The sequence below is a fragment of the Balaenoptera ricei genome, chromosome 2 (assembly GCF_028023285.1).
Source record: "Balaenoptera ricei isolate mBalRic1 chromosome 2, mBalRic1.hap2, whole genome shotgun sequence".
Classification (NCBI taxonomy): domain Eukaryota; kingdom Metazoa; phylum Chordata; class Mammalia; order Artiodactyla; family Balaenopteridae; genus Balaenoptera; species Balaenoptera ricei.
This window is the reverse complement of record NC_082640.1, coordinates 102,119,453-102,146,851: the sequence shown is the minus strand read 5'-3', so window position 1 is coordinate 102,146,851 and position 27,399 is coordinate 102,119,453. Positions and strand designations below refer to the sequence as shown.

Below are 27,399 nucleotides of genomic sequence, written 5' to 3'. Positions count from 1 at the left end.
TTTTTTTTTCAAATTTATTTATTTATTTTATTTTTTATTTTTGGCTGTGTTGGGTCTTCGTTTCTGTGTGAGGGCTTTCTCTAGTTGTGGCAAGCGGGAGCCACTCTTCATCGCGGTGCACGGGCCTCTCATTATCGCGGCCTCTCTTGTTGCGGAGCACAGGCTCCAGACGCGCAGGCTCAGCAGTTGTGGCTCACGGGCACAGTTGCTCCGCGGCATGTGGGATCTTCCCAGACCAGGGCTCGAACCCGTGTCCCCTGCATTGGCAGGCAGATTCTCAACCACTGCGCCACCAGGGAAGCCCTATTATTGAGTTTTGAGAGTTGCTTATAGATCCTGGATATAAAGTCCTCTGTCAGATGTGTGTTTTGCAAATATTTTATTCCAGTCTGTGATTTGACTTTTCATTTGCTTAATAGTGTTTTTCAAAATGCAGAACTGTTTACTTTTGATGAATTTTTAATTATTTTATTTTTGTACCATATGAATATATTTCCAAAACTTATGTTTAAAAACATCTTTAAAGAAAAAGAAAGTAAAAAGTGAGAGTGGTTCGTAACCTAAGAACATGTTTTATTAAAATAAATACCTAGAAGCCAAAGCAATCTTGAGAAAAAAGAACAAAGCTGAAGGTATCGCATTCCCTGACTTAAGACTATACTACAAAGCTACAGTAATCAAAACAGCATGGTACTGGCACAAAAAATAGACACATATATCAATGGAACAGTATAGAGAGCCCAGAAATAAACCCACACAATTACAGTCAATTAATCTATGATAAAGGAGGCAAGAATATAAATGGAGAAAAGATAGTCTCTTCAATAAGTGGTCTTGGAAAACTGGACAGCTACATGTAAAAGAATGAAATTAGAACATTGTCTCACACCATGTATAAAAATAAACCCAATATGGATTAAAGACTTAAATGTAAGACCAGAAATCATAAAATCCTTAGAAGAAAACACAGGCAGACACTCTGACATATATCCTAGCAATTTTTTAGATCTGTCAGGCAAAGGAAACAAAAGCAAAAGTAAACAAATCGGATCTAATTAAACTTAAAAGCTTTTGCTCAGCAAAGGAAACCACTGAAAAAATGAAAAGACAACCGGGCTTCCCTGGTGGCGCAGTGGTTGAGAATCTGCCTGCTAATGCAGGGGACACGGGTTCGAGCCCTGGTCTGGGAGGATCCCATATGCCGCGGAGCAACTGGGCCCGTGAGCCACAATTACTGAGCCTGCATGTCTGGAGCCTGTGCTCTGCAACAAGAGAGGCTGCGATAATGAGAGGCCCGCGCACCACGATGAAGAGTGGCCCCCACTTGCCACAACTAGAGAAAGCCCTCGCACAGAAACGAAGACCCAACACAACAATAAATAAAAAAATTTTTTAAAAAATTAAAAAAAACGAAAAGACAACCTACTGAATGGGAGAAAATATTCACAGATGATATGACCAATAGGGGTTAATATCCAAAATATATAAACAGCTCATTCAACTCAATATCAAAAAAAAAACCTGATTAAAAAATAGGCAGAAAACCTGAATAGGTATTTTTCCAGAGACGACATATAGATGGCCAAGAAGCACATGAAAAGACGCTCAACACTGCTAATCATAACGAAAATCCAAATCAAAACCACATCTGTTAGAATGGCTATCATCAAAAAGAACACATATAATAAATGTTGGTGAGGACGGGGAAGAAAGGGAACCCTCGTACACTGTTAGTGGGAATGTAAATTGATGCAGCCACTATGAAAAACAGTCTGGAGGTTCCCAACACAACTAAAAATAGCTCATAGACAATATGATCTAGAAATTCCACTCCTGGGTATATATCCAAAGAAAATGAAAACACTAATTCAAAAAGATACATGCACCTCAATGTTCATAGCAGCATTATTTACAATAGCCAAGAAATAGAAGCACCCTAAGTGTCCATCAACTTATGAATAGATAAGGAAGATGTCACACACACACACACACACACACACACACACACACACACAATGGAATATTACTCAGCCTTAAGAAGAATAAAATTTTACCACTTGCAACAACATGATGAACCTGAAGGGTATTATGCTTAGTGAAATAAGTCATATAGAGAATGACAAATACTGTATGTTATCACTTATATGTGGAATCTAAAAAAATGTAACAAACAAATGAATATAAAAAAACAGACTTGAAACAGACTTACAGACAAAGAGAATAAACTGTGGTTGCCACTGGGGAGAAAAATGGGGAGGGGGTAAGACAGGGGTAGGTGATTAAGAGATACAAATTACTATATATAAAATAAATAAGCTAAAAGGAAGTATTATATAGCACAGGGAATATAGCCAATATTTTGTAATAACTTTAAATGGAGTATACTCTATAAAAATATTCAATCACTATGTTGTACATCTGAAATTAATATACTGTAAATCAACGACACTTCAATTTTTAAAAAGAAAAAGAAGAAAAGCACCTAGATATTTAAGTGAAAATGAAAAAGAAAAAATAAATTGAGCCTTAAAGGACTGACAGAATTACAACAGGAAGGAGGAAATGCATTTTATTTATTTATTTTTTAATTAATTTTTATTGGAGTATAGTTGCTTTACAATGTTGTGTTAGTTTCTACTGTATAGCAAAGTGAATCAGCTATATGTATACATATATCCCCTCTTTTTTGGATTTCCTTCCCATTTAGGTTGCCAAAGAGCATTGAGTAGAGTTCCCTGTGCTACACAATAGGTTCTCATTAGTTATCTATTTTATACATAGTATCAAGAGTGTATATATGTCAATCTCAATCTCCCAATTCATCCCACCCCCTCCCTTTCCCCCTTCGTATCCATAAGTTTGATCTCTCTCCGTGTCTCTATTTCTGCTTTGCAAATAAGATCGTCTCTACCATTTTTCTAGATACCACGTAATTCAAAAAGACACATGTATCCCAATGTTCATTGCAGCACTACTTAAAATAGCCAGGATATGGAAGCAACCTAAATGTCCATCAACAGAGGAATGGATAAAGAAGATGTGGTACATACATACAATGGACTATTACTCAGCCATAAAAAGGAATGAAACTGGGTCATTTGTAGAGATGTGGATGGACCTAGAGACTGTCATACAGAGTGAAGTAAGTCAGAAAGAGAAAAGGAAATGCACTTTAAAAAGAACACAGTGAACAATTCAAAAAGGGACAAAAGTACTGTTAAGTGTTAGGGAAAAGAATTTGGTATGGTTGAAGCAAAGGGTGAGAGAAAATAATGGAAAAGTTGGTTGGAATAAAATGAAGGATGGCCTTAAATGTCATATGTTGTTTGGCTTATAAGGTAGAGGCAAATGGAATTCATAAAAAATTTTAAGTAAGGAAGTAACATGATTGAGAAAGTGCTTGGGATGTCTACTCCGCTGGAAGTATAAAGGATAGATTGGAAGGAGAAGGTAGGGAGACCAGTGAGGAAACTATTTTAATAATCCAAACAAGAAACCACAAGACTAGTACAAGGACAGAAGCAGCAAAGGCGGGGATGAATGTCAGAGACAGAATACGTTCCTAGGAGAATAAATCCAGAAGAAGAGAAGGACTTCAGGTATAAGCCTAGACCTACTGCTACCAAAAGGAAAGGATCAGGAGGGGAAAAAAGCATGGAGAACTATGTAATAAAACCCTCAATGGGGTTTCCCTGGTGGCGCAGTGGTTGGGAGTCTGCCTGCCAATGCAGGGAACACGGGTTCGAGCCCTGGTCTGGGAAGATCCCACATGCCGCGGAGAGACTAAGCCCGTGAGCCACAACTACTGAGCCTGCGCGTCTGGAGCCTGTGCTCCGCAACGGGAGAGGCCGCGACGGTGAGAGGCCCGCGTACCGCGATGAAGAGTGGCCCCTGCTCGCCGCAACTGGAGAAAGCCCTCGCACAGAAACGAAGACCCAACACAGCCAAAAATTAATATAAATAAATAAATAAATTTATAAAAAAAAAGAAAAAAAACCCTCAATGGAAATAAGCAAATAGATGAAATTCTGGAATGGTAACATTTAAAATTTTTTCTTAAGTAGGACAGTATAGCCCTAGGCACTGGAAGTTTCAGCTGAATGGTTAAGAAGGAAGCAGCAGGAGAAAACATGGCATTCCAAGAGCTTAGACACAAAGGGCCAATGTAAGATGCCAGCTCAAGGGCTAAAGAAACTGGGGCATCCTCTAAATCAGGAGGGAAAACATGAACATGCAGATTCAAATCACTAAGTAAATAGAAGTTCAACTCCAAAACTGTATGGACGAAAGTACTGCAAATATATATAAAGAGACACACACAACTTCTTTTTATCTCACATCCCTATTTGATACAACTAATACATCTTAAAGGTTATAAACAGTAGAGGCTCTCCCACGTGCCACAACTACTGACGCCCACACGCCTAGAGCCCGTGCTCCGCAACAAGAGAAGCCACCGCAATGAGGACCCCACACACCGCAACGAAGAGTAGCCCCCACTCGCCACAACTAGAGAAAGCCCGCATGCAGCAACGAAGACCCAACACAGCCAAAAATAAGTTAATAAATAAATAAATTCATAAAAAACAAACAAATAAAAAAAAACAGTAGAGGCTCTCAAAACCAACCACATAAACAACTTGCTAGTATCACTAGTGTAACAGATATGATCCATTATTCCCTTTGTAATGCATTCTGACTGACGATCCTATATCATAAGTTTGGAAAAATAAATACACATTTATGTTTTGAGGGAGTTTCTCTGTGGTGATGGAATAGTTTTATATCCTGATTGGGCTGTTGGTTATATGAATCTATATGTGTGATAAAATTTCATATACCACACCTCCCCTGAAAGGAAAAGTGTACGTAAAAAATAGTGAAATCTGACTCAGGTCTGTACTTGAGTTAGTAATAGTATCCCAATAACAGTTTCCTAGTTTTGACAATGTATTATGATTATGTAAGATGTCATCATAGGGGGAAGCTAGGTGACGGGTACATGATAACTGTACTATTTTACAACAACTCCCTGAATCTGCTCCATACTCCGAAACAAGTACCCTCAGGTCTATAGAAGAAAGAAGAAAGCAAAGCAAGGGACTGGTTAATGCAAAATATAGAATGTAGGTTATGGCTGCAATGGCCACTATAATAGCAACTTAAAACTAAATGAAATTTAAAATTCAGTTCCTCACTTGCTCTGGCCACAATTCAAGTGCTCAATAGCCACATGTGGCTAGTGGCTACCATATAAGACAGTACACATACAGGCACTTCCATCTTTGCAGGAAGCTCCATTGAAGGAGCTCGAAGAAGGAAAAGGGATGTGATCAGGAAGTGACCGACCCACAGAACACTTCTAAGGTGGTAATGAACTATTTCTTAACCTAGATGGAGGCCATGGATGTTTTGACATTCTTCCTTAAAATTTTTATATATGTTTTTTACACTCTTCTAGAATACACATAGCAAGGAAAAAAAAAAAAAAAAGAAATATTGGTTTTTGCAGATAACATGATGGCATACCTAGAGAATCCAAGCAACTCAATTCAAGTTTCTTAAAAGCAATAAATAAACAAAATTGTACGATATAAAAGAAATCTACACAGGCAACTTTTGATTTTATATTAGTGGAACAATATAAGAAAATGATTTCAATCATAATTATGATCCAAAAAGTCAGAAAGTAATTTTACTTGAGGTTTAAGAGTTTTAAAGAAAATTATGAAATCCTACTGGCATAAAAACTCTAAAAGGAACTAGCTATTAACACATAAATAAAGGGAAAGTTAACTCCTTACACAGCCTGGGCTACATTCAACCACAATGATATTCCCTCTTTCTTCCATAGTGCTAACCTGACCCCAACCCTGGTTAAACTCAATTCATAGACTAAACTGTACCTCTAAACAAGCAGTTAAAAGTATATGGAGAAAAAGGATTGTACTGACAATCTTACCTTAAATTACCATCATACTCAAATGAGCTTTCAGCACAGCCCAGCAATCTATTATATTTTCCCAGTCAGTTTGCTCTCTCCCCTTCCATGATAACTATTTCACACGTGCTTTTCTCTCCTCAACCTCCAACACCATTTTGCACTCTCAGCAAAAGGCCTTGTCTCTTTCTTCACTGAGAAAATAAAAGCCATGAGAGAACTTCAACTTCCACCACCAAATCTAAATGCCTACCTGTATCTGTGTCCATTTATTCTATCTTTTCTCAGTTACAGTGGAAGAAGTGTTCCTGCTCTAATAATGGGCTATCCTCACCATTGTGCCAGGATTCCTTCCCCTAACAGCTTGCAAGAACTTGGCTATGATTGTTCCTGCTCTGTCCTACATCATCAATTGTTTTCATGTCTCCTGGAGCACTACTAATATTAAAACACGAGCATGCTACAATAGCTGACATTTTTAAAAAATGAACTAGGGAAGGAGGGAAGGATTTTACTTCCCTTACAACTACTTCCCTGTTTTACTTATATTCCCTTTCTCCACATCCTCTCCCCAACACTTTCTTTAACCTACTCCAATTTAGTTTTCATTGCCCTACAGAATCACTTTTATAAAAGTCACCAGTCACTTCCATCTTGCCAAATCCAGATGATCAGTTCTCAGTTCCTACCTTCCTTGACCTATCAGTAGCATCAGTAGCACCCCACATATTTGAAGAACTTTGTTCACTTGGCTCTCAAGATACCACACTCTCCTGATTTTCCTCCTACCTCACTGGCCAATCCTCCTCCCCACTGTTCTTTTCTAATTCATAGTTCTTTTCCATCCATTATCAAGTTGCTAAAGGATCTCAATGGCTCAGACTCAGACCTCTCTTCTTTTCTAGCTATACCTTTTCCCTAGCTGATCTAATCTAGTTCCATTTTTTAAAATTACTTTTAAACATTGGGAGCAAATGATTCTTAAATTTATATTATCTCCATCCCTGATATCTCCTTTGAGCTACAGATTACTATATCAAGTCAACTTCTTATTATTTCCATCTAGAATCTAAGAGGCATTTTAAACTTAACTTTTAGAAAAATAGAACTTCTGGGGACTTCCCTGGTGGTGCAGTGGTTAAGAATCCACCTGCCATTGCAGGGGACATGAGTTCGATCCCTGGTCTGGAAGGATCCCACATGCTGCAGAGCAACTAAGGCCATGTGCCACAACTACTGAGCCTGCACTCTAAGGCCCGCGAGCCACAACTACTGAAGCCCACGTGCCTAGAGCCTGTGCTCCGCAACAGGAGAAGCCACCGCAATGAGAAGCCCGTGTACCACTACGAAGTGTGGCCCCCGCTTACTCCAATTAGAGAAAGCCCATGCGCAGCAACGAAGACCCAATGCAGCCAGAAATTTAAAAGTTTTTAAAATTAAAACAAAAAACTAAGAAAGCTTTAAAAAAAAAAGAAAGAGAACTTCCATTTTTCCCTCATCAAATCCACACTTCATACTTCATCTCTATCATGGTTTCAGGACAAAAACTTAGAAGTCATTCTTGACTCTTCTTTTCCCTTCACATTTCAGTATCAAATCCAGAAGGAAGTTCTATTAAATACACCTTTAAAATATATCCTAAATATAAGCATTTTCCACCATGATCATTGTATCACCCTAATGCCCTAAGTCCTAGCCACCAGCAATGACCACTGGACCATGGCATTAGCCTTTTAACTTGTCTTTCTGATTCCACTCTTGCTCTCAATAGTCTCTTCTTCACAGAGTGATTTAAAAAAAAAAAAAAGTCCTAAGAATTGAAAAACTGCTATTCAGAATAGAAGTGGGATTCCAGAAATATATTCAAATCCAATACACTACATAGAAACTAAATTCTTTACCAGCTCGACTACCAATTAATACAAGAACATTGATAGAACTGAAGATAGTCTTCCCACAATTTCAAGGCACTTAAATTCTCATGTGGCTACGTTTTAAATATAACCTACTTCTGTATATAACTCTATAGTTAGCTTATTGACAGAGCATGTAACATATTATGCAACAACCCTGCTTCCTATCACACTTAGAATAAAATCCATCTCTTGGCAAAATGATTCACATTCTGGGGCCTACCAACCTCCTAAACCTCGTCTCTCTCCACTTACCCACCACACTATGCTATGCCATGCTACAGCCACAGTGGCCTCCCCCCTTTTCCTTGAATATACCAAACTTACTCTGCCTCAGAGTCTTTGCACTTGCTGTTCCCTTTGCCTGGAGCACTCTCTTTCCAGAAAAGTCACACAGCCTGCTCTCATACTTCATTCAACTCTCAACTCAATACCTCCTTAGAGAAGTCTGTTCTAATACCTCTAAAATAGTCTCCTAGCCTCACTGCTCATCACTCTCTATGTCAATACCCTGCTTTCTGCTGTTTTTTTTTTTGTAGAATTTATCACAATCTAAAATTATGTATTTATTTGTATATTATCTGTCTTCACCACTAAAATATAACCTCCATAAGAACCTCATTTTGGTCTGCTGTTCACCGCTGCAGTCCCAGCACCTAGATCCATGCCTCACACATAATCTGTGCTCATTTAATAAGTGTTTTATAAGTGAATAAATAATAACCTCATAATATTCTAAAAACTAAAAAAAAAAAAAGATACTTGTAATAGAAATGAGACTCCAGAAATATATTCAAGTCTAATAAGCTGCATGGGACCCAAATTCATCACCTGCCTTGCTATCTATTAATGCAAGACCTTCACCGGAACCAAAAAGATTCTCTTATAATTTCTAGGTGTTTAAATTTTCATGTGCCTATATTTTAAATATAATTTACATTTATTGTATACAAGTCTATTATTACATAGTTAGCTCATTCAAAACCAGTGTTTCACCTTCTGTGCAACTAATCTGCTAGAAATGAAAATCATAGTCAGTACCAAGTTGAAACAAAAAGTATAAAAGTAGACATTATAACACAACATTGTATCAACTATACTTCAATTAAAAAATAAATTAAAAATAAAAGTAGACATTAAAGAAATGTAGGGGGAGATCAACTGCCAGTATGACAATATGAGGAGCTCTACCGACCTGCTCCCCAGTAAAGCTGGTAAAAATAATTTAAAATAACCATAGCCTCTGGAAATGGTCCTTCGAGCAAACAACAAATGATGAAACAGCTATTTCATATTCATGAAAAGTCAGTAAGAAAAGCTAGAGTCTATGGTATTTGAACCAAAACCGCTCCCCCTCCTTCCTTTCTTCCAGATCAGCAGGGGTGGCTCCACTCCAGGATGCTGCAGCCGAGAACACAGGGCTCCCTCCTTCCCCAGTTCCGAGCCAGAGGGCTTTCTTCGTGTAGGAGCAGGACTTCAGCATTTCTCATCTTCTCCCAGCTGCCTGTTGCTGAGGAGGCTGTCATGGGCAAGCGTGGTACAGAGGTGGAAGCCCCTTACTTGCACCCAGCTTCCACTCATGGAATGAAGGCTCTAGCTTGGGCATGGTGTGCTGAAAATACTGGGGCCCCAAAAGCCCTTCTCCTGGCTCATGAAGCAGTGGTTCCGTGCCAGGAGAGTCAAGCCAAGAGACCTCAGGCTACTGTCCCGATCTCAACCAGAGGGCCCTGCTCCTAAGAGAGGATGTCACCCAGAGAGAAGTCTGCCATAGTCCTCACCCCCAACTCCAGAGCCCTCGGTCAGAGATTTTGTCTGCAGACAGAAGAACGCTGTAAAAAAGATATCTCCCAATCTCTTCCCAAAGGAACTTATTTCATTTGCAACAGTGAAGTTAATTAAACTTAAGACCCTCTCATAAATAGTGGAGGTTATAGTAAAGCGAATTGGGAGGATTTGTGGATCTGAGGATACAGCCTAGACTACAGGCTGGCCAGGTGAGAACCAGGGGAACAAGACAGGTGGGGGAGCCCTTCTGGGGTCAGAACAAACATCAAACTATAACCTCAGAAGGGAATTCCCTGCCAGTCCAGTGGTTAGGACTCTGTGGTCTCACTGCTGAGGGCCCAGGTTCAATCCCTGGTCAGGGAACTAACCCTGCAAGCCTGCAGCAGCGGCCAAAAAAACCCAAAACTATTCCATTTTAGGAGCCACAATTTGATTGGATTAGTCTGTCAAGGAATGTACGTCTTGGGGCACTGTTTTAAGCAACAGAGCAATCAGCCAGCAATCAGCAGGTTTAATAACTGGATGTGGTCAGAAAAAGTGTGGAGGAGAGCCCTACCAGTACCACTGTCATTCCAGGGTGACGATGGGCAGACCCAAAGCTGCACCTCCCTCAGGGGCAACAAGAGAGACTTAACACTATGTGCTTGGGATGTGGGGGAAGGATAAAGTAATCTAGTCAGTCACTAAACGTATAAATAAGCAAATAACACTAACAAGCCCTGGAAGGGAGGACCAGTACCCAGAATTGCTATAATATATTATCTAAAATGTCCAGTTTCCAACAACAAAAAAATATGACAGGCAAAGAAACAGGAAAGTGTGACCCATACATGTAAAAAAAAAAAGCAGGCAACAGAAACTGACTATAAGAATGACTACATTCTTCTCCTGTTGGATATAACAGGAGACGATTTCAAAGTAGGCATTATAAATATGTTCAAAGAAATAAAGGAAAGCTTGACTAAAGAAGTAAGGAAAGTATAATTACAATGCCCTATCAAACAGAGAATATCACTAAAGAGAAATTTTTAAAAAGAACCAAATGGAAATTCTGGGTATGAAAAATATGGTAACTGAAATAGAAGAGTAGGATGTACAAAGAGAGACTCAGACTGCAAAAAGACCGTTGATGCTAAAGTGGTAATGTGTGTTCTTATAAGACCGCTCTAAATCTGCGTCTAATGTACATGCTTTTAAAAGCCACAACTCTCAATAATAAAATTAATTAACACCATCTATAAAGTAATCATAAAATCTATATGATACTTCCTGGATGACATCCATTCTGATACACAATTAGCATTTCTTTAAAAAGCGTGATACTATAAATAATAAGTTAATTCTCAAATATTTAATAATATGAAAAATCTTACTGGTCTGACGTCACCACAGGAATTGGTAAATTGTCGAGCCAAGCCAAAATCAAGCATGTAACATTTCCTACATGTACTAGGAAAGCGACCCATGGCAAAGTTTGACTAGAAAAATAAAGAAGGAAAATATACATATTATTATTATACTTAGTCCTTATACCTTATCCTTCCTCTATTTTAATTCTTCTATTTAAACTCTATATAATACACATGTCCCAAATATACTATTCTAGTCAATGATGTTTACTGGATATTAATACATAATTTTGCTGTGGGTTCTATTAATGCCTAGGATCAGGTGAACTTTGAGCAACAAAAAATTTATGTGACTGTATAAATTTACATAAAACACAACACTGACTTAACTGGAATCAGTACTCTCAGTTCCTTGAAATTCTAGTCTAAGTCACTACTTAAATGACTTAGTCACTACTTACTTTTAAAAATGGGAGGAACTAGGAGTGAGCAAAATAGAATACATAGTTCAGAAATTGAAATGAATTTCCTATAAGCATCATGAACCTGAATTTCACTACATGTAAAAATTAAAATACAATTTAAGGAAACATTTCAAAACAGACTTAAGGAAAATACACTTTGCATTCTTCCCTTAATAAAAATATATGTAACATTAAATGACCACAGACTTGCAAAGATAGGTATATAAGGGAATTTATTTAAAAAAAAAAAGTCAAAAGTCAAATTGTTATAGAATTGTTAGCTTTTATTTTAAAATACTGTTTTATTTTAAAATACTGTTCTACTTAGGGAGCTTTCTAATCAAAAGGGGAACTCTTCAATCACCATGGTTCTCAAATAATGACGTTTAACTTGACATAAAAATAAAAGCAGGAGATATCTACGTTACATTAAGTCTGACTCAACTATGTTAATTTTAGTTGGCATTTTCATGTAAACTGTTTAATTTTAGAAATCATGTAGCAACAGATGGAAATAATTTTCAACTGCAACAACCAACATATGATAAATTTATAGTAAATACAGCATATCAGAAATGGGTCATTTCCCCTTGTAATACAAAAACCAAGAAAGAGAAAATAAAGACATATTTCACAGTTACAGAAATGACAATTTCTAAGAAAAAACAGAATAGAAAAAAATACTATATATGGCACTGTAGCACTCAGGAGAAAAAGCAAGCTCTTTCATAATTGATGGTTTCTTATAAGTATAATTTGTCACTTGAGAAATAGTTCAAAGAACACAATGCCAACACCTAAAAGCAACATATGTATATATTTTTAACCAATATCAGGAAAAAGAAATCCAAAGAATAACTATTAATTTAGGTGTAAGGCTAAGTAATTGACAATGTTAACACATATAATAATAATAGTGAAGCATTAATAATTTTTAATTTGGCTGCTGAGCAACATTTTCATTGTATGGGAAAAGCTCTTTATTATAAGTTATAGCTTGTAATTATCATTTTTTTTAAAATTAAAAGGCAAGTTACATGTACTTTAAGTTTACATCTTTGCCACAGAAATTAAAATACTACCTTGTATTTAATATAGAAAGCTACATTTGTAATTTACTGTGTCCCATCATAAGATTAAGAGTACCAAGCAAACTCATTCTGTGATCTGGAGGAAAAGGCCCCCTACCGGTTTGATGTCTCGGTGCAAGAATCCCACAGAATGGATGCTCTCAATAGACTCCAGAATCTGTCTACCCAACCGAAGAGTAGTGCTAATGGTGAATGTGCCCCGGGACTGGCTGCGGCGTAGATCCGCCAGATTCCGACCCTGTGGAAACCAAATAAACACTTTCAAGTACTGTACTAAACGTATAAGAGTAGAGAATTGCTCATTTACCATTAAAAAATGTTTTGACTGAAATAGCAAGGATTTTACCCGAATCATGAGCCTCTCACTCAAGAGAAGAGATTCTCTTAAGATAATGCATGAACATTTCAAAGAAATTTAAGAATAACCAAAGTTTTTTTTTAACATATTATGTTTCTTTTAACTTTTTTTTCTGAATGAAGGGTTCTTTAAATTCTATAGAACTTCACAATTTTCTGAAGTTTCACACATATGATTTCATATAATGCCATAATAACCCTTTTTAAAAATCTCCTATCCCTATACTGCCCCTACCCCCACTTTCCTCTCCCCACTGGTAACCACTAGTTTGTTCTCTATATCTGTGAGTCTGCTTCTTTTTTGTTTTATTCACTAGTTTATTGTATTTTTTTAGATTCCACATATAAGTGATATCATACAGTATTTGTCTTTGTCTATTCTACATCTATAATATGTTTCTGAGTCAACATGTTTCCCTTTGTCACTGATGTTATAACAAAATATAGTCTTGATTACTTAAAAAAGATATATACACAGGGCAGTAATTCCTCATTATTGCCTAACATATTCCTATACAAACTACTTAACTTTTCTGTGTCACAGTTTCCTTATAAAATGGGGCCCATAATACCTACCTTACATTGTTTTGTAAGGATTAAACAAGATCCATGTAGTGTTTAGAATACTGTCTGGCACACACTAGGTACTCAATAAATGCTAATTACTGTTATTATAAATAAAAATGATATGAAACAAACACTCGATTACTTATAGCAGTAGATAAAAGCAATGAATTTATCTAGCTTGTGCCAGATGTATTACATTCATGACTGTATTTAGTCCCTAGCACCCTAAATAGAAGTTGTTATTCCTGTTTTACAGATGAGGAAACTGAGGCTCAGAGACTTTAAATAATGCTGACCTGTTAAGGTAAAACTGTTTTCAAATCTAAGTCTGTTTGACTAGAAAGTGTTCTTTTTCCACTGCACAGTGCTGCTCTACCCAGAAGATTCCTTATTGCATAGGTAACAAACAAGCAATCTGATGAGAAGAGCAGGCTAGGACGCTGCAGTTCCACCTCCCAAAGAATGGAAACTGGCTCCTATATTACAAGGGGATTTAAACATCCTAATCTCTCTATACCCAAAATTTTATAGTGTGTGTTTGGGATTAATACCACTAATACCATTACCTCAACTAAAGACAGTTAATTCACTTCTGAAAAAGTAATAAATTCTTAAGTGACTTAAATACCATTTAAAATAAAATATTAAATAGTAATCAAGTAATACAAGAATTGAAAAATTACAGAAAAGTCAGGAGCCTTTAATACTTCATATCCTCTTTAAAAATGTGGTTTCCGGAAAAAAAAAAAAAAAAATGTGGTTTCCCCACAGCATTAATTGGTAGTTAACTTTTTTATTATTTTTTAATGTTAGTGGAATTTATTTTATTGTTCTTTACATCCTCAGCAAATGTAAAATGACTGATAATCTAGGGTAATGCGTTTTATAATCCCATGAGAGTACCTAATAACTTTTATTAGCATTTCAATAATTTTTTTCTTCAAAAATCAGTATTTTGACTGCCAAATGTATACCTAAGGTAATACTGGAACTTTATTTGTAAACAAATTCTACCATCATAAAAGTTTTTGAAAGGAAATCAATTAAAGTGTATTTATGATATTAGTAATGCTTTTTAAATTTTAAATCTTTTAAAACATAAATCTAAGGTATCAATTAACAAAATCTGAGAAGATAAAAACAAAGCTGGCAAGGGTATGGGGAAAAGAATTATTAACATGGTACATACATGCAGGTTGATCCACCAAATTATACTGCAGGGTATATATTACAGGTGATTATTATTTGTTACAGATAAAAACTAAAAACAATCTATACATCCATCAATAAATGAAATGGTTAAATAAATTATGGTTCAGTCATCTTACTGACTGTTATGCAGCCACTAAAGAAAGAGTGAACTCTCATATACCTATCCATCACCCAGAATTAACAATTATCAATTAATGGCCAATCTTGTTTCATCTGTTATCCACTCCTCCCCTCCCCCTATGCAACACACAACATCTCCCTTCCTACACACATATACTGGATTATTCTCATGTAAATTCTAACCATATCATTTCATCTACATATATTAGGCAAAGAGATGAAAATATAAAACCAAAGAAGTTACATGCCAGCAATTCTATCGCCACAAATTTGAACTGGAAATATCAGTATGAACTATGATATATTTTTTCTTTAAAAAAAAAAAAATCCTGAACCTATCCACTTGAAAAGAATTTAAAACAATGACCAACCCAACGGCAGCAGGCACCCATAGCACCTAGACTGTCATCTCTAAATACCATTTCTCATTAAGAGGAATCAGAAAGTAAGGATGCTATCAAAGTTCCGTATTGAGGAACCAACTCATTATTCTGAAAACTTTTAAATAAAAGAATCAAACATTAGTCCTTCCCTTCTGTGTGAAATGTACCTTAGGATAACCTAATAGTTGGTGGAGTGCTTTTTAAAGAATTCCAGCTAATAAACAAAGAAGAAATTATAAAATTACAACAGTACATTTGCAACCCCCCCTGAAGTAAGGAATCTAGGCAGTGATTACTAATGGGTTGATAAAACCTAAGAGAAAAATCACTGGGAACTTTATCCAGAATATGGAAACTTCTGCATGACAAATGACTCTGTTTTTATCAATGACAATACAAACAACAAAAAGAAAACTGTAAGAAAAAAAAAATGAGAGGGAACCTAAAGATTAAAAGAGGCTTAAGAGATATGTATGCACAAAATACAATGTGTGAACCTTGTCTGGACCCAGATTCAAGTAAAACAAATATAAAAAAAATAAGGGAGAGAAACAATCAAGAAAATCTAAAGATTGACTTGATAATTGATGTTATTAAGATATTACTGTGCATTATGGTTAACAGTGGGAAAAAAAGAATCCTTGACTCTTAGAAATATATATTGATATACTTACAGATAAAATATGCCTTGGATTTTCTTTGAAATCATCTGGGGAAGGAGAGGAAAGGGAGACTACACCTCAGATAAGATTGGCCATATATTGATGATTACTGAAGCTGGGTGGTGAGTACATGGATATTCATTATACTATTCGCTCTACTTTTGTTTATGTTTAATTTTTTCCACAATAATAAAAAGTTTAAAAATATATAGCAGTCCTGATGTTAGGCAATCTAGATCTATATCTGTACTGGTTACAGGATTCAAAACATTTTTTGCCCCTTCCTAGGTGATATGCTTATCACAAAATATCACCCTTTGGCTATACTAAGGATGATCATGTAAAGCCTCAATGGTGACAGGATATCAAATGAGACCTGGCCAAGGTCTTCCTAGTAGAAATGAGAAAAGAAACATGTGTGACTGCTTGAACCCTATTAGATTTCAGAACCATTTTAATGGTAAATAGCTAGAATTTCTACAAGAGAAACAGGATTATTCCTTAAAATTTTTAACGGCAGATATTATATAATTGAATTGCCAGGAGGAAAAGACTGAAGTTAACTTCAGAACAATGAGGATTTTTAGAAAAAATTAGAAATGTCAGTGAGAAGCTGGGTCTGAGCATATAAATTTTATTAAAATATATGTGGGAAACCCCAGCCGTCATCTTCAATATGTCAAATAAGAGAAAGAACCCTTGAACAGTTATAACAGCTTTAGTCTTGCCTCAAATCAAGTCAACCATAACTGTAGGGATGGGAGGTTAATGGTGGGTTAATTTTCTCATGACAGGAAAAAATACAGCATGCAAGCCAAATCGAACAGTTCTTGGATGGGTCCATAGGCGCTTGCCAAAGGTCACAAAACCCATCGTTATCTGATATACACCAGCCTCCTTAGTTCTCCCAGACTAGGAGCCTTCCCATTTCCAGAAAGTGAGATTAAGGTAAGTGCAAATAAAATAAAACCGAGTATATGCTAGGACTGAGAGAGAGACTGCAGTCTAAAAAAGACTGTCCATGTTCTCCAGTCAGTAGTAGCCAAAAGACAAAAATAGTTTTATTGTGCCAAGAATATTGGCCTCAGGCTTCCATCAAGTCCTAACACCCATCAAGTTAGTCAGTCTCAGGCAAACCACAAACCTCCTTGAGCTTAAGTCTCTTCATTTGCAAAATGGGGATAAAACCTGTCCTGTCCTCTTCAGGGGATATGATAAGGATCAAATAAGATGCATGATAAATCCAGAAAAAAACTATAAAATAGCATACAAAAAGTTATATTATTACTGGTCAAAGTGAAAGACAGAATGGTCCATACTAATGACCTAAAAAGATACAGGGATAGCTACTTCAAGAAACAAAACTATGCTGGCTCAAGAGTAGTGAATCACATGATTCAAAGACTTTAAGGCTACAGTCTGCAGGGAGATTAATATCTATAGATCTAAATCAAATGCTGAAGGATAGCTGAGGGAAACAAAAAAAGAAGAGGAAGAATTTGGGCCAGGATCTATGTCTCTGAAATCACTACTATGTAGCTAAGTTGAAAAAATAAAATAAAAGAACCAAATGCCTAAAACAAACTTTGCTAAAGATGAAGGGAAACCCTGAGAACCCTAAACTAGGCAGCAAAGTGAACCATGGCCTTTATTTTATTTTTTTATTATTTATTTTGGCTGTGTTGGGTCTTTGTGGCTGCAAGTGGGCTTTCTCAAGTTGGAGCGAGCGCAGGCTATTCTTCATTGCGGTGCGCGGGCTTTCTCATTGTGGTGGCTTCTCTTGTTGCGGAGCATGGGCTCTATGGCGCACAGGCTTCAGTAGTTGCAGCACGCAGGCTCAGTAGTTGTGGCGCACAGGCCCAGTTGCTCCGCGGCATGTGGGATCCTCCCAGACCAGGGATCGAACCCGTGTCCCCTGCATTGGCAGGCAGATTCTTAACCACTGCATCACCAGGGAAGTCCCTGAACTATGGCTTTTACACACTGATGGTGACTACAGGTTCAGAGCTCTGTGTGTGTGTGTGTGTGTGTGTGTGTGTGTGTTCATTCAGGGGCAGAGGCAGTGTCAGAGAGAATGGGATGATTTCCCTCTTCTCCTTGCTGTAGTCATTACTTCAATGCTCCCTTTCTGAATTTCTTGCATCTGCTACCCAACCCAACTTCACTTTCCATCTAAAGGATAGGGGAACAGAGCTATGTTAATGATAAAGAGAAAGAGGAATGGCATTTCTCCCCTATCTCATCTTATTCTTAAATTTTCAAGCAGTCAAGGTTGATACTCGTGAAAATGGAAAACTAGAGCCCTTAAGGTAGTGAAAGGTGGAGAAGGAAGGGACAGGGACAGGACAAAACTCATATTATATTCAGCAATCCATGTGAGGATCAAAAACTTTGCAATGATGACAATCAATGAAGATATGCATCGAGTCAGCTCTACCCACCTCCAGAGCCTCCCATCAAGCCTCTTAGATAGCCTCAACCACCAGAGGGCAGACAGCAGAAGCAAGAAAAACTACAGTCCTGCAGCCTGTGGAACAGAAACCACATTTACAGAAAGATAGACAAAATGAAATGGCAGAGGGCTATATACCAGATGAAGGAACAAGAAAAAACCCCAGAAAAACAACTAAATGAAGTGGAGATAGGCAACCTTTCAGAAAAAGAATTCAGAATAATGATAGTGAAGATGATCCAAGACCTCGGAATAAGAATGGAGGCAAAGATTGAGAAGATGCAAGAAATGTTTAACAAAGACCTAGAAGAATTAAAGAACAAACAAACAGAGATGACCAATACAATAACTGAAATGAAAACTACACTAGAAGGAATCAATAGTAGAATAACTGAGGAAGAAGAACAGATAAGTGACCTGGAAGACAGAATGGTGGAACTCACTGCTGCAGAACAGACTAAAGAAAAAAGAATGAAAAGAAATGAAGACAGCCTAAGAGACCTCTGGGACAATATTGAACGCAACAACATTCGCATTATAGGGGTCCCAGAAGGAGAAGAGACAGAGAAAGGACCAGAGAAAATATTTGAAGAGATTGTAGTCAAAAACTTTCCTAACATGGGAAAGGAAATAGCCACCCAAGTCCAAGAAGTGCAGAGAGTCCCATACAGGATAAACCCAAGGAGAAGCACGCCAAGACACATAGTAATCAAAGTGGCAAAAATTAAAGACAAAGAAAAATTACTGAAAGCAGCAAGGGAAAAATGACAAATAACATACAAGGGAACTCCCATAAGGTTAACAGCTGATTTCTCAGCAGAAACTCTACAAGCCAGAAGGGAGTGGCATGATATACTTAAAGTGATGAAAGGGAAGGACCTACAACCAAGATTACTCTACCCGGCAAAGATCTCATTCAGATTCGACAGAGAAATCAAAAGCTTTACAGACAAGCAAAATCTAAGAGAATTCAGCACCACCAAACCAGCTCTACAACAAATGTTAAAGGAAATTCTCTAAGTAGGAAACACAAGAGAAGAAAAGGACCTACAAAAACAAACCCAAAACAATTAAGAAAATGGTCATAGGAACATACATATCGATAATTACCTTAAACATGAATGGATTAAATGCTCCAGCCAAAAGACACAGGCTTGCTGAATGGATACAAAAACAAGACCCATATATATGCTGTCTACAAGACACCCACTTCAGACCTAGGGACACATACAGACTGAAAGTGAGGGGATGGAAAAAGATATTCCATGCAAATGGGAATCAAAAGAAAGCTGGAGTAGCTATACTCATATCAGATAAAATAGACTTTAAAATAAAGAATGTTACAAGAGACAAGGAAAGACACTACATAATGATCAAGGGATCAATCCAAGAAGAAGATATAACAATTATAATTATATATGCACCCAACATAGGAGCACCTCAATACATAAGGCAACTGCTAACAGCTATAAAAGAGGAAATTGACAGTAACACAATAATAGTGGGGGACTTTAACACCTCACTTACACCAATGGACAGATCATCCAAAATGAAAATAAATAAGGAAACAGAAGCTTTAAATGACACAATAGACCACATAGATTTAATTGATATTTATAGGACATTCCATCCAAAAACAGCAGATTACACGTTCTTCTCAAGTGCGCACGGAACATTCTCCAGGATAGATCACATCTTGGGTCACAAATCAAGCCTCAGTAAATTTAAGAAAATTGAAATCATATCAAGCATCTTTTCTGACCACAACGCTATGAGATTAGAAATGAAAAAAAAAAAAAAAAAAAAAAAGATATGCATCAACTAAATAGTTGACAGAGACAACCCTTCCATCTTTGGAAAAATCTGTTATCAGGTCTGTTTAAATAAAGTTCCATCTGCATAGTATAAAACATTCTGAGATGATACCAAGAATGTTGTTAATTTTATTCATATCTACTATAATTAGGTACTTTGATCAAAACTGGACAATTTTAAGACACATTTTCAAAGTAACCTACCTGCAACTGCATGACCACGTAGTTGAATCGATCATTCCTCCCACAGCCAATAAATCTACAAACATGGTCTTTCCCTGGATAAAAGAAAGAAAGAAAGAAGACAGTAGAAAAGGTTATACTACAGTTTCTCTTCTTAAAAATTAATAATTTGTTTTTCTGTATAGTATTTTATGATTGAATGTAAAGGACCTATCTTAAGAACCTTAAGGACAGGAGATTAGTATTATTCAAATTTTCTACCCATCTCCCTCCATATCCTACACTGCTCTTTGTGTAGTCAAATACATGTTTACTAAATGAATAAATAAACAAATAAATGAGGGAACAAATGAATGATAATTTATTTAGGAAGGAAAGAATTAAGAGGTCATTTCAAATCAACTTGCCCAGACATGATACATCTGAAAGCACAGAAGAGCAATAAATAAGAACTATGTTAGGAATATAAACCCTGAATTTTAGATATGGTCTGCCATTCACCATTATAGACTCAGTGAGTCACTTCATTTTTCTGGGCCTTATTGATTTGGATTTGCTCAGTGGTTTTCAACCTGAGTTCCACATGTGAAATCCAAGGAGCTGCTAGTGGCTAGAATGCAGAGGGAAGCAGAGATGGAGCAGACAGAGGCTAGGGTCCTGCCCCTGATTCAGCAAAAGCAAACAGAGGTGCTAAAAGAGGATCAGGACTGGTGGATTCCAGGGCCAGAAGAGGGAATCAGGCTGGAGAACAGTGAATGAAGGGAGGGAGAACAGAATGAGATGATGCTGGAGAAACAGGCAGGCACCAAATCCAGAAGGGTCTTGGACTCCACGATAAGGAATCTGAACCATATGTATAAGTCAGTATTTTCCAACCCTGGCTGCTTATCAAAATCATCTGGGAAACTTTTTGAAAACTCCTAAACTTTATACTGATTCAGAATCTGTGGCAGAAGACACAGGATATGAGCTTTCAAAAGTTCTCTAAATGACCCAAAAGCAGACAGGCCATGGATGATTTTGAAACATCCAGGTGTTTGGAAACTACTGCTGTGTAGTGAGAAGCATCTAAAAGATAAAGAAAAACACTTAAAACATTCCATTTTAGAACATCACTATGGTAGCAATGAGGAAGATCGACTATAGAGAGGTCAAATATGGAGGCAGAATGGTCACTCTGCTGACAGTTACAATATCTCGAGAGAGAATAAGGGTTTGAACCTTTTTTTTTGAATCTTATGTATTATAGATAGATTAAAAAATAGGATAAATCTGAGAGATACTAAAGATATAGTTTTTGACTAGAAATTGGCACAAGTAAAAGTTGTACCAAAATAAGAGAATATAGTAGGTTGCATAGATTTTAAGGGATATCAGAATGTTGAGTTTGAGGACAACCAGTTGAATTCAGTAGACAATTGTAATTTCAAGCCTGGTGCTGAGACAAAAAGCTGAACTCCAGAAATACATTGGGGAAGGATTGGTTCATGGAAGGCAGGTGGAACTACAAACATTAATGGAAGATTTCCAAGTTGAAAGAATAAATAATGAGAAGAAAAGAAACCGAAGAACAGAATTCTAGAAAATGAACCATTTAAAGCATGAGCAGAAATAAAAGAGCCCATGAAGGAAACAGAGTAACAGCCTCAGAGCAAACTATGAGAAATGGATATAGATCACAGAAACCAAAGAAGAGCATTTTAAGGTGGAAGTGGCCAGTGACAAATACTACTGAAAGGCTAAGAAGTGCTCATTAATATAAAAAATTAGGAAGTCGCTGGTGAGTGGAAAGGACAGAATCTAGTCTATAATGGGTTAAAGAGTAAATGGAACATGAGACAATGAGGGTAATCTTTGAATAAGCTTGCCTAGAAAGAGAGGAAGTCACAGACCAAGAGCTAGAATGACAAATTTTGATAGACTATTAAGAAATACATCCCAACAATCAAAAAGAATTAGTCCACTGCCTGATTTAAAATATAAATACAATGCAGATTTAATTTAGTTAATAATTCCACACTTCTCTTTTGCATCTAGGTTATCACATTGTTCTCTCATTCTCTGTGCTTTTGTTGAAAAGGGCCATAACTGGCAAGAACAGGTGCAATGGGAACAATAATTCACAATGTGTACAATGTATGTATATCACTTTACATATATTTTACATATGTTTACACAACTAAGTCATCTAATAAATTGTAGTAGGAATGAAAGGATTAAAATGACCACCTATTGGTAACTTACTCTTTTCCTCAGCTTCATAGAAACAATTAAAAAATCATTTTAAAGTATTTTCTTATTATCCATTCCTCAAGATTCCACCTTCCTATCATGTAACATTTAAACACAGCACCTCTATTACAAAGACGTTTAAATCATCTAATAACAAAAGGCCATACAAAAGTTAACTCCTCTAGGAATGCCCTTTTTAAAATATCTTTATGATAAGTCATGTCAGAATACTATTTATCTCTTGATACTAAAACCACCCTACTTTTAAAACGATAAAAATCAAATAAACTAGACCCTTTAAAGGGTAACCAAAACACAAAGTCAGTAGCAAATTTTCTAGGATTCCCTGGTACATCTTCACTGCTATAGGTAAGAGTTTAATGAGTTCTTATCTCATACATTATAACATAGTACACTACTGATCTTATACTTTAGATATATGCAATTAATGAAACTACTTAATAAAGTTAGTTCAATAAATACGTACAAATTTTTGGAAGTGCGGAGAAACTACAATTTAACTGAAACAGTAATTCTTCACCACCACTTAGAGCAATTCTTAAAATAACTTTTATAATAACTAGTACAAACTGAGGTATCACTCCATAAGTACAGGGACCATGTCTGTCTGTTCTGCTACCTACCCCACAGTACCTGGCAAAGAGTGAAACACCTGACTGATATTTGTGAATGAACAAATTAATAGAAATAACAATAACTAATAAAGCATGTATAATATGAAGCATACTATGCTAGGCATTATATTAATGCTTTATATGTATTTAATCCTCACAACTTAATAGCGTATTATTATTTTCCCTATTTTTCCAATGTGAAAATGCTGGCTTAGTGAGGTTAAGTACTTTGTTCAAGACCCCACAGCTGGAAAATGATGGAGCAGTTTGATTCTAGAGCCTTTGTTCTTATCCATTACGCCAGAAACAATTGAAACAGATTTTGAAGTCAAGGAACACCTTGTAAATAAATATTAAAACTAAAAGATAAATAAAGACTATGACAAAACACAGACAAGAGGACCTACTATGTTCCAAAAACTAAAGTAGGCACTAGGAATACAAGATAAATTAAGTAAGATCCATGCCCTCAAGGAATTCGCAGCCCAGATATATAAACAAAAAATTGTAATACAGTATGATGAGCTCTACATGATAGACAAATTGCTGTGGACACACAGAAGATGTGAAAATTTTGTTTATGAGGCTTTTCATGAGAGTTAAATCACTAAATTTTAAATATATGAAAAGAGTATTCTAAGAGGACACAAAGTGTGAAGGATCCAAGCATATATGGAAGATAATTAATAGAGTTAACAAGGCTAGAGGGCTGGATAATAGTTAAAACGTAGGCTCAGGTGGGGGACATGCTGAGACAAGAAAAGTACACTAAAGTCTTAAATGCCACATAAAGGAATTCAGATTTGACTCATTATTAGATAATGGGTGACATTTGGGGATGGGAGGAGGTAGTTCAAAGGTTTTCAAGCATGAAGCTACATGATTTGGCCTGTGTTTTGGAAAGGTAATGCTGTTCACCATTAGATGCTGATTTATGTAAGAGATTAAGGCAGGGAGATCAATTAGGAGGTTAAAACAACAGACGAGGTAAAAGATAAGGAAGGTTCAAATTAAAGCACTGGGAGTGAGAATTAAGCTTTCAAGTTAAGCTTTAAGAGACAGAATAGACAGATTATGGAAGAGAAGAAAGTGAAGGAAGACTTTTAGCTTAAGCTAAGTGGACAAGGTAAACTGCATTAATATGAACCAAGACAAAAGTATGAGAGAGGATAATGATTTCTGGTTTGGGGATTTTGCACTGATTTATCTACAGGACATGCAAGTTGTGTTAGAAATTTAGGGGTAGAGTTTAACAGAGGTCAACTATATAAAGTAATAGATCTGTGTATTGTCAACGGAGTTGACTGACCAAAGAAGATGGATAGTTTGAGAGAACCGGGTCAACGCCAGAACACCAACACGTCAGGGAAGGAAAAAGGAAATCGTGAAGGAGACTGAGAAGGAAATCTATTCATATTTTCTATTTCTTCATGAGTCAGTTTCAACAGTTTAGGTCTTTCTAGGAATGTGTCCATTTCATGTAAATTATTTAATTTTTTGTCATGTATTCCATAGCATTCCCTTACTATAATCCATTTTATATTTCTGTAAGGTCAGCAGAAACGCCCCCTCTTCCATTCCTGATTTTAGTAATTTATCTTCTTTTTTTTCTTGGTCTGTCTAGCTAAAGGTCTGTCAATTTTGTTCATTTTTTTAAAGAACCAATTTTTGGTTTTGTGAATTTTTCCCCATTGTTTTTCTGTTTTCTCTTTTATTAATTTCCACTGTAATCTTTATTATTTCCTTCCTTCTGCCTGCTTTAGGTTTAATTTGCTCTTCTTTTTCTAGTGTCATAAGGTGGTAGGTTAGGTTATTTACTGAAGATCTTTCTGGCCTCATAATATAGGTGTCTACTGCTATAAATTTCCTTCTAAGTACTGCTTAAGCTGTACCCCATAACTTTTGGTACCTTGTGATGATTAAGTTTTAAATAAGGAATCTGTAGAAAATCACTTTTGAATCTTAGAAGGTAGGGTCATTAATGCCATATATGATGCAGGACAACCTATTATTTTTCTTTGAAGGAGACACAATACTGCTGTAAAGAAAAAAAGTTGGCTTTGAGTTAGATTTCAACTCTGCCACTTAATAATTACGGGACCTTGAGCAAGTCTCGGTTTCTTCAGCAGAGCTATTGAAAAAAATTAAATGAGATAATATATTTATAAATCATTTTCTTGATTAACTATTCAGTGTTCATTCCTCCATACTAACAGCACCCAAATTTCCCTTGGGGAACGATCTTCCTCAATTGTATATCCACTGTCTCAATGAGTCTGATTCATTCTCAGGCAAGGCTGGGCATTAATTGCTCTAAGCCAATCAGAATAGTCTAGAAATTGAGATCACTTTGATGATGGAAAGAAAACTAGATATTCAAGACTTAAGATAATCAATGCATGATATTACTCTAACAAGTATAATTGTTTCAGGGATGTTCTAATCAGAGCAAAACTCAATACCTTCATATAATTATGAGAAGCGATGTTATATTTAAAGAGAAAGAATATAGCCCCCTTTCAGTTGCTATGGGCAATCGTCTCTCAACTGTGAAAGAAACCAACATGAAGATAAAGTTCACAATATGGAAAAGATAATCGCAGGAAAAAAGAGCATCGAATGGATAGCCACATACAAAAGAATGAAAAGTAGACCCTATCTTATACCATATACAAAAATCAACTATCAAACATCAACAATCAACAATCCATCAAAATGGATTAAGGACTTGACCATAAGACCTGAAACCATAAAACTCATGGAAGAAAACACAAGGGGTAAGTTCCTTGACATCAGCCTTGGCAATGATTTTCTTGGACTTGACAACAAGGTCAAAGATGACAAATGCAAAAATAAACAAGTGGGATTACACTAAATCAAAAAGTTTCTGCACAGCAAAGGAAACCATCAAAATATAACTAAAGCATATACCACCTCTGAATCTTTCAGCTTGGTGTGGAGGAAAAGTGCATGTGCTCAAGACTGCTTGAGTTAAATATCAGCTTTTTCACTTGCTAGTTTGTTACTTAACCTCTACAAGCCACATGAAGAGTAAGATAGCACTTACCTCAAAGAGTTACTGCACAAGTGAAATCAGAAGTGTGTCTAATCCTTAATATACTGCCTGGTACATAATAAATGCTCAATATATGCTCCCTATTACTATCATTAAAGCTTAGTGATTATGAGCACTAATTTTGGAAGGAGACAGATATAAGTTCAAATCTTGGCTCTACTGACCAGGCTCACCTAGCATGTGCCTCTCTTTGGCACCATCCATTCTGTCAAATCTGACTGTACTTCAGTGGACCAGGCCAAACATGTCCCATAATGTCACTGCCCACACCCTATTCATAGGATATCTCCCCCAAATAACTGTTTTTATCATTTGCCTGCTCAAGAGACCATAAACAATAATGCCTGAAGAAATAAGATTAAAATGGTGAGCCTGGAATTCAAGATTCATTCTACATTACTTATCAAACCTCATTTCCTTCAGTTTAACAAGAATTATACACTCTGAAGTCTGTTTCTTTTTTATTGTCCCTCACAAATGTTCTACCTTATTTTTTGCTCACATTTATTTCCCTCAACCTTGCCTCCTCAAATCAAATACAGCTCTTAAAACCTAAATATCCCTGTAGGAGGTAATATTAACGAATTAATACTCAGGATTAGATTTTCAGATATTTAGCAAGTTAGTCACCTAGCCAGGCACTGAGGGGGAAAAAATAAACAAGACAATTAAAATAAGAGTTTCCTAGAGACAAATAAGAGCAGCAGAATCTGGTGCACAGATGGAACTAGAGAAAGAAGAGAAGTCAGCAAGGCAGCACTGACCACTAGGAATCATAGGTTGTTGACCACAAGAAAACACAGGATGGAAATATATCAACAAACCAATTTTAACTTTCTGCTTATGTGTCTCCTCTTAGAAATCTGCTAAAAGACAAAAGGAATCCTGAACATACAAACCAGATCTTTACCAACCACTCAAAATATCACCACTAAGGCTTTTTCTTAAATCTTCTAGCTCTTGACCACTCTAACCCTACAGGGAATGCTTGTGGACTATCAGCAAGCTCTGTACAAAAGAGAAATAATCAGTGATATCTCCACCCAAAAAAGACAGTAAGAAGTAGACTTAATTTAGATAGACAGATAATATCTAAAGATATTATAGGCAAAGTAGGACCTTGCTAGTTAAACACAGGTTTTAACTGTGATATAAGAAAGGAT

The 27,399-nt window shown here is 36.4% G+C and overlaps 1 protein-coding gene across 2 annotated transcripts in view; it reads right to left on the bottom strand.

Moving 5' to 3' along the window:
* Window positions 1–27,399, bottom strand: part of TTBK2 (tau tubulin kinase 2) — a 136,277-nt gene that overhangs the window by 53,631 nt on the left and 55,247 nt on the right. For both annotated transcript variants that reach the window (XM_059913496.1, XM_059913497.1), the window contains 3 exons: window positions 20,315–20,388; window positions 12,641–12,781; window positions 11,013–11,117 (listed from right to left, as the gene is read on the bottom strand). In XM_059913496.1, the coding sequence (XP_059769479.1) occupies window positions 11,013–11,117; window positions 12,641–12,781; window positions 20,315–20,388 (320 nt within the window). The remainder of the gene's footprint in view (window positions 1–11,012; window positions 11,118–12,640; window positions 12,782–20,314; window positions 20,389–27,399) is intronic.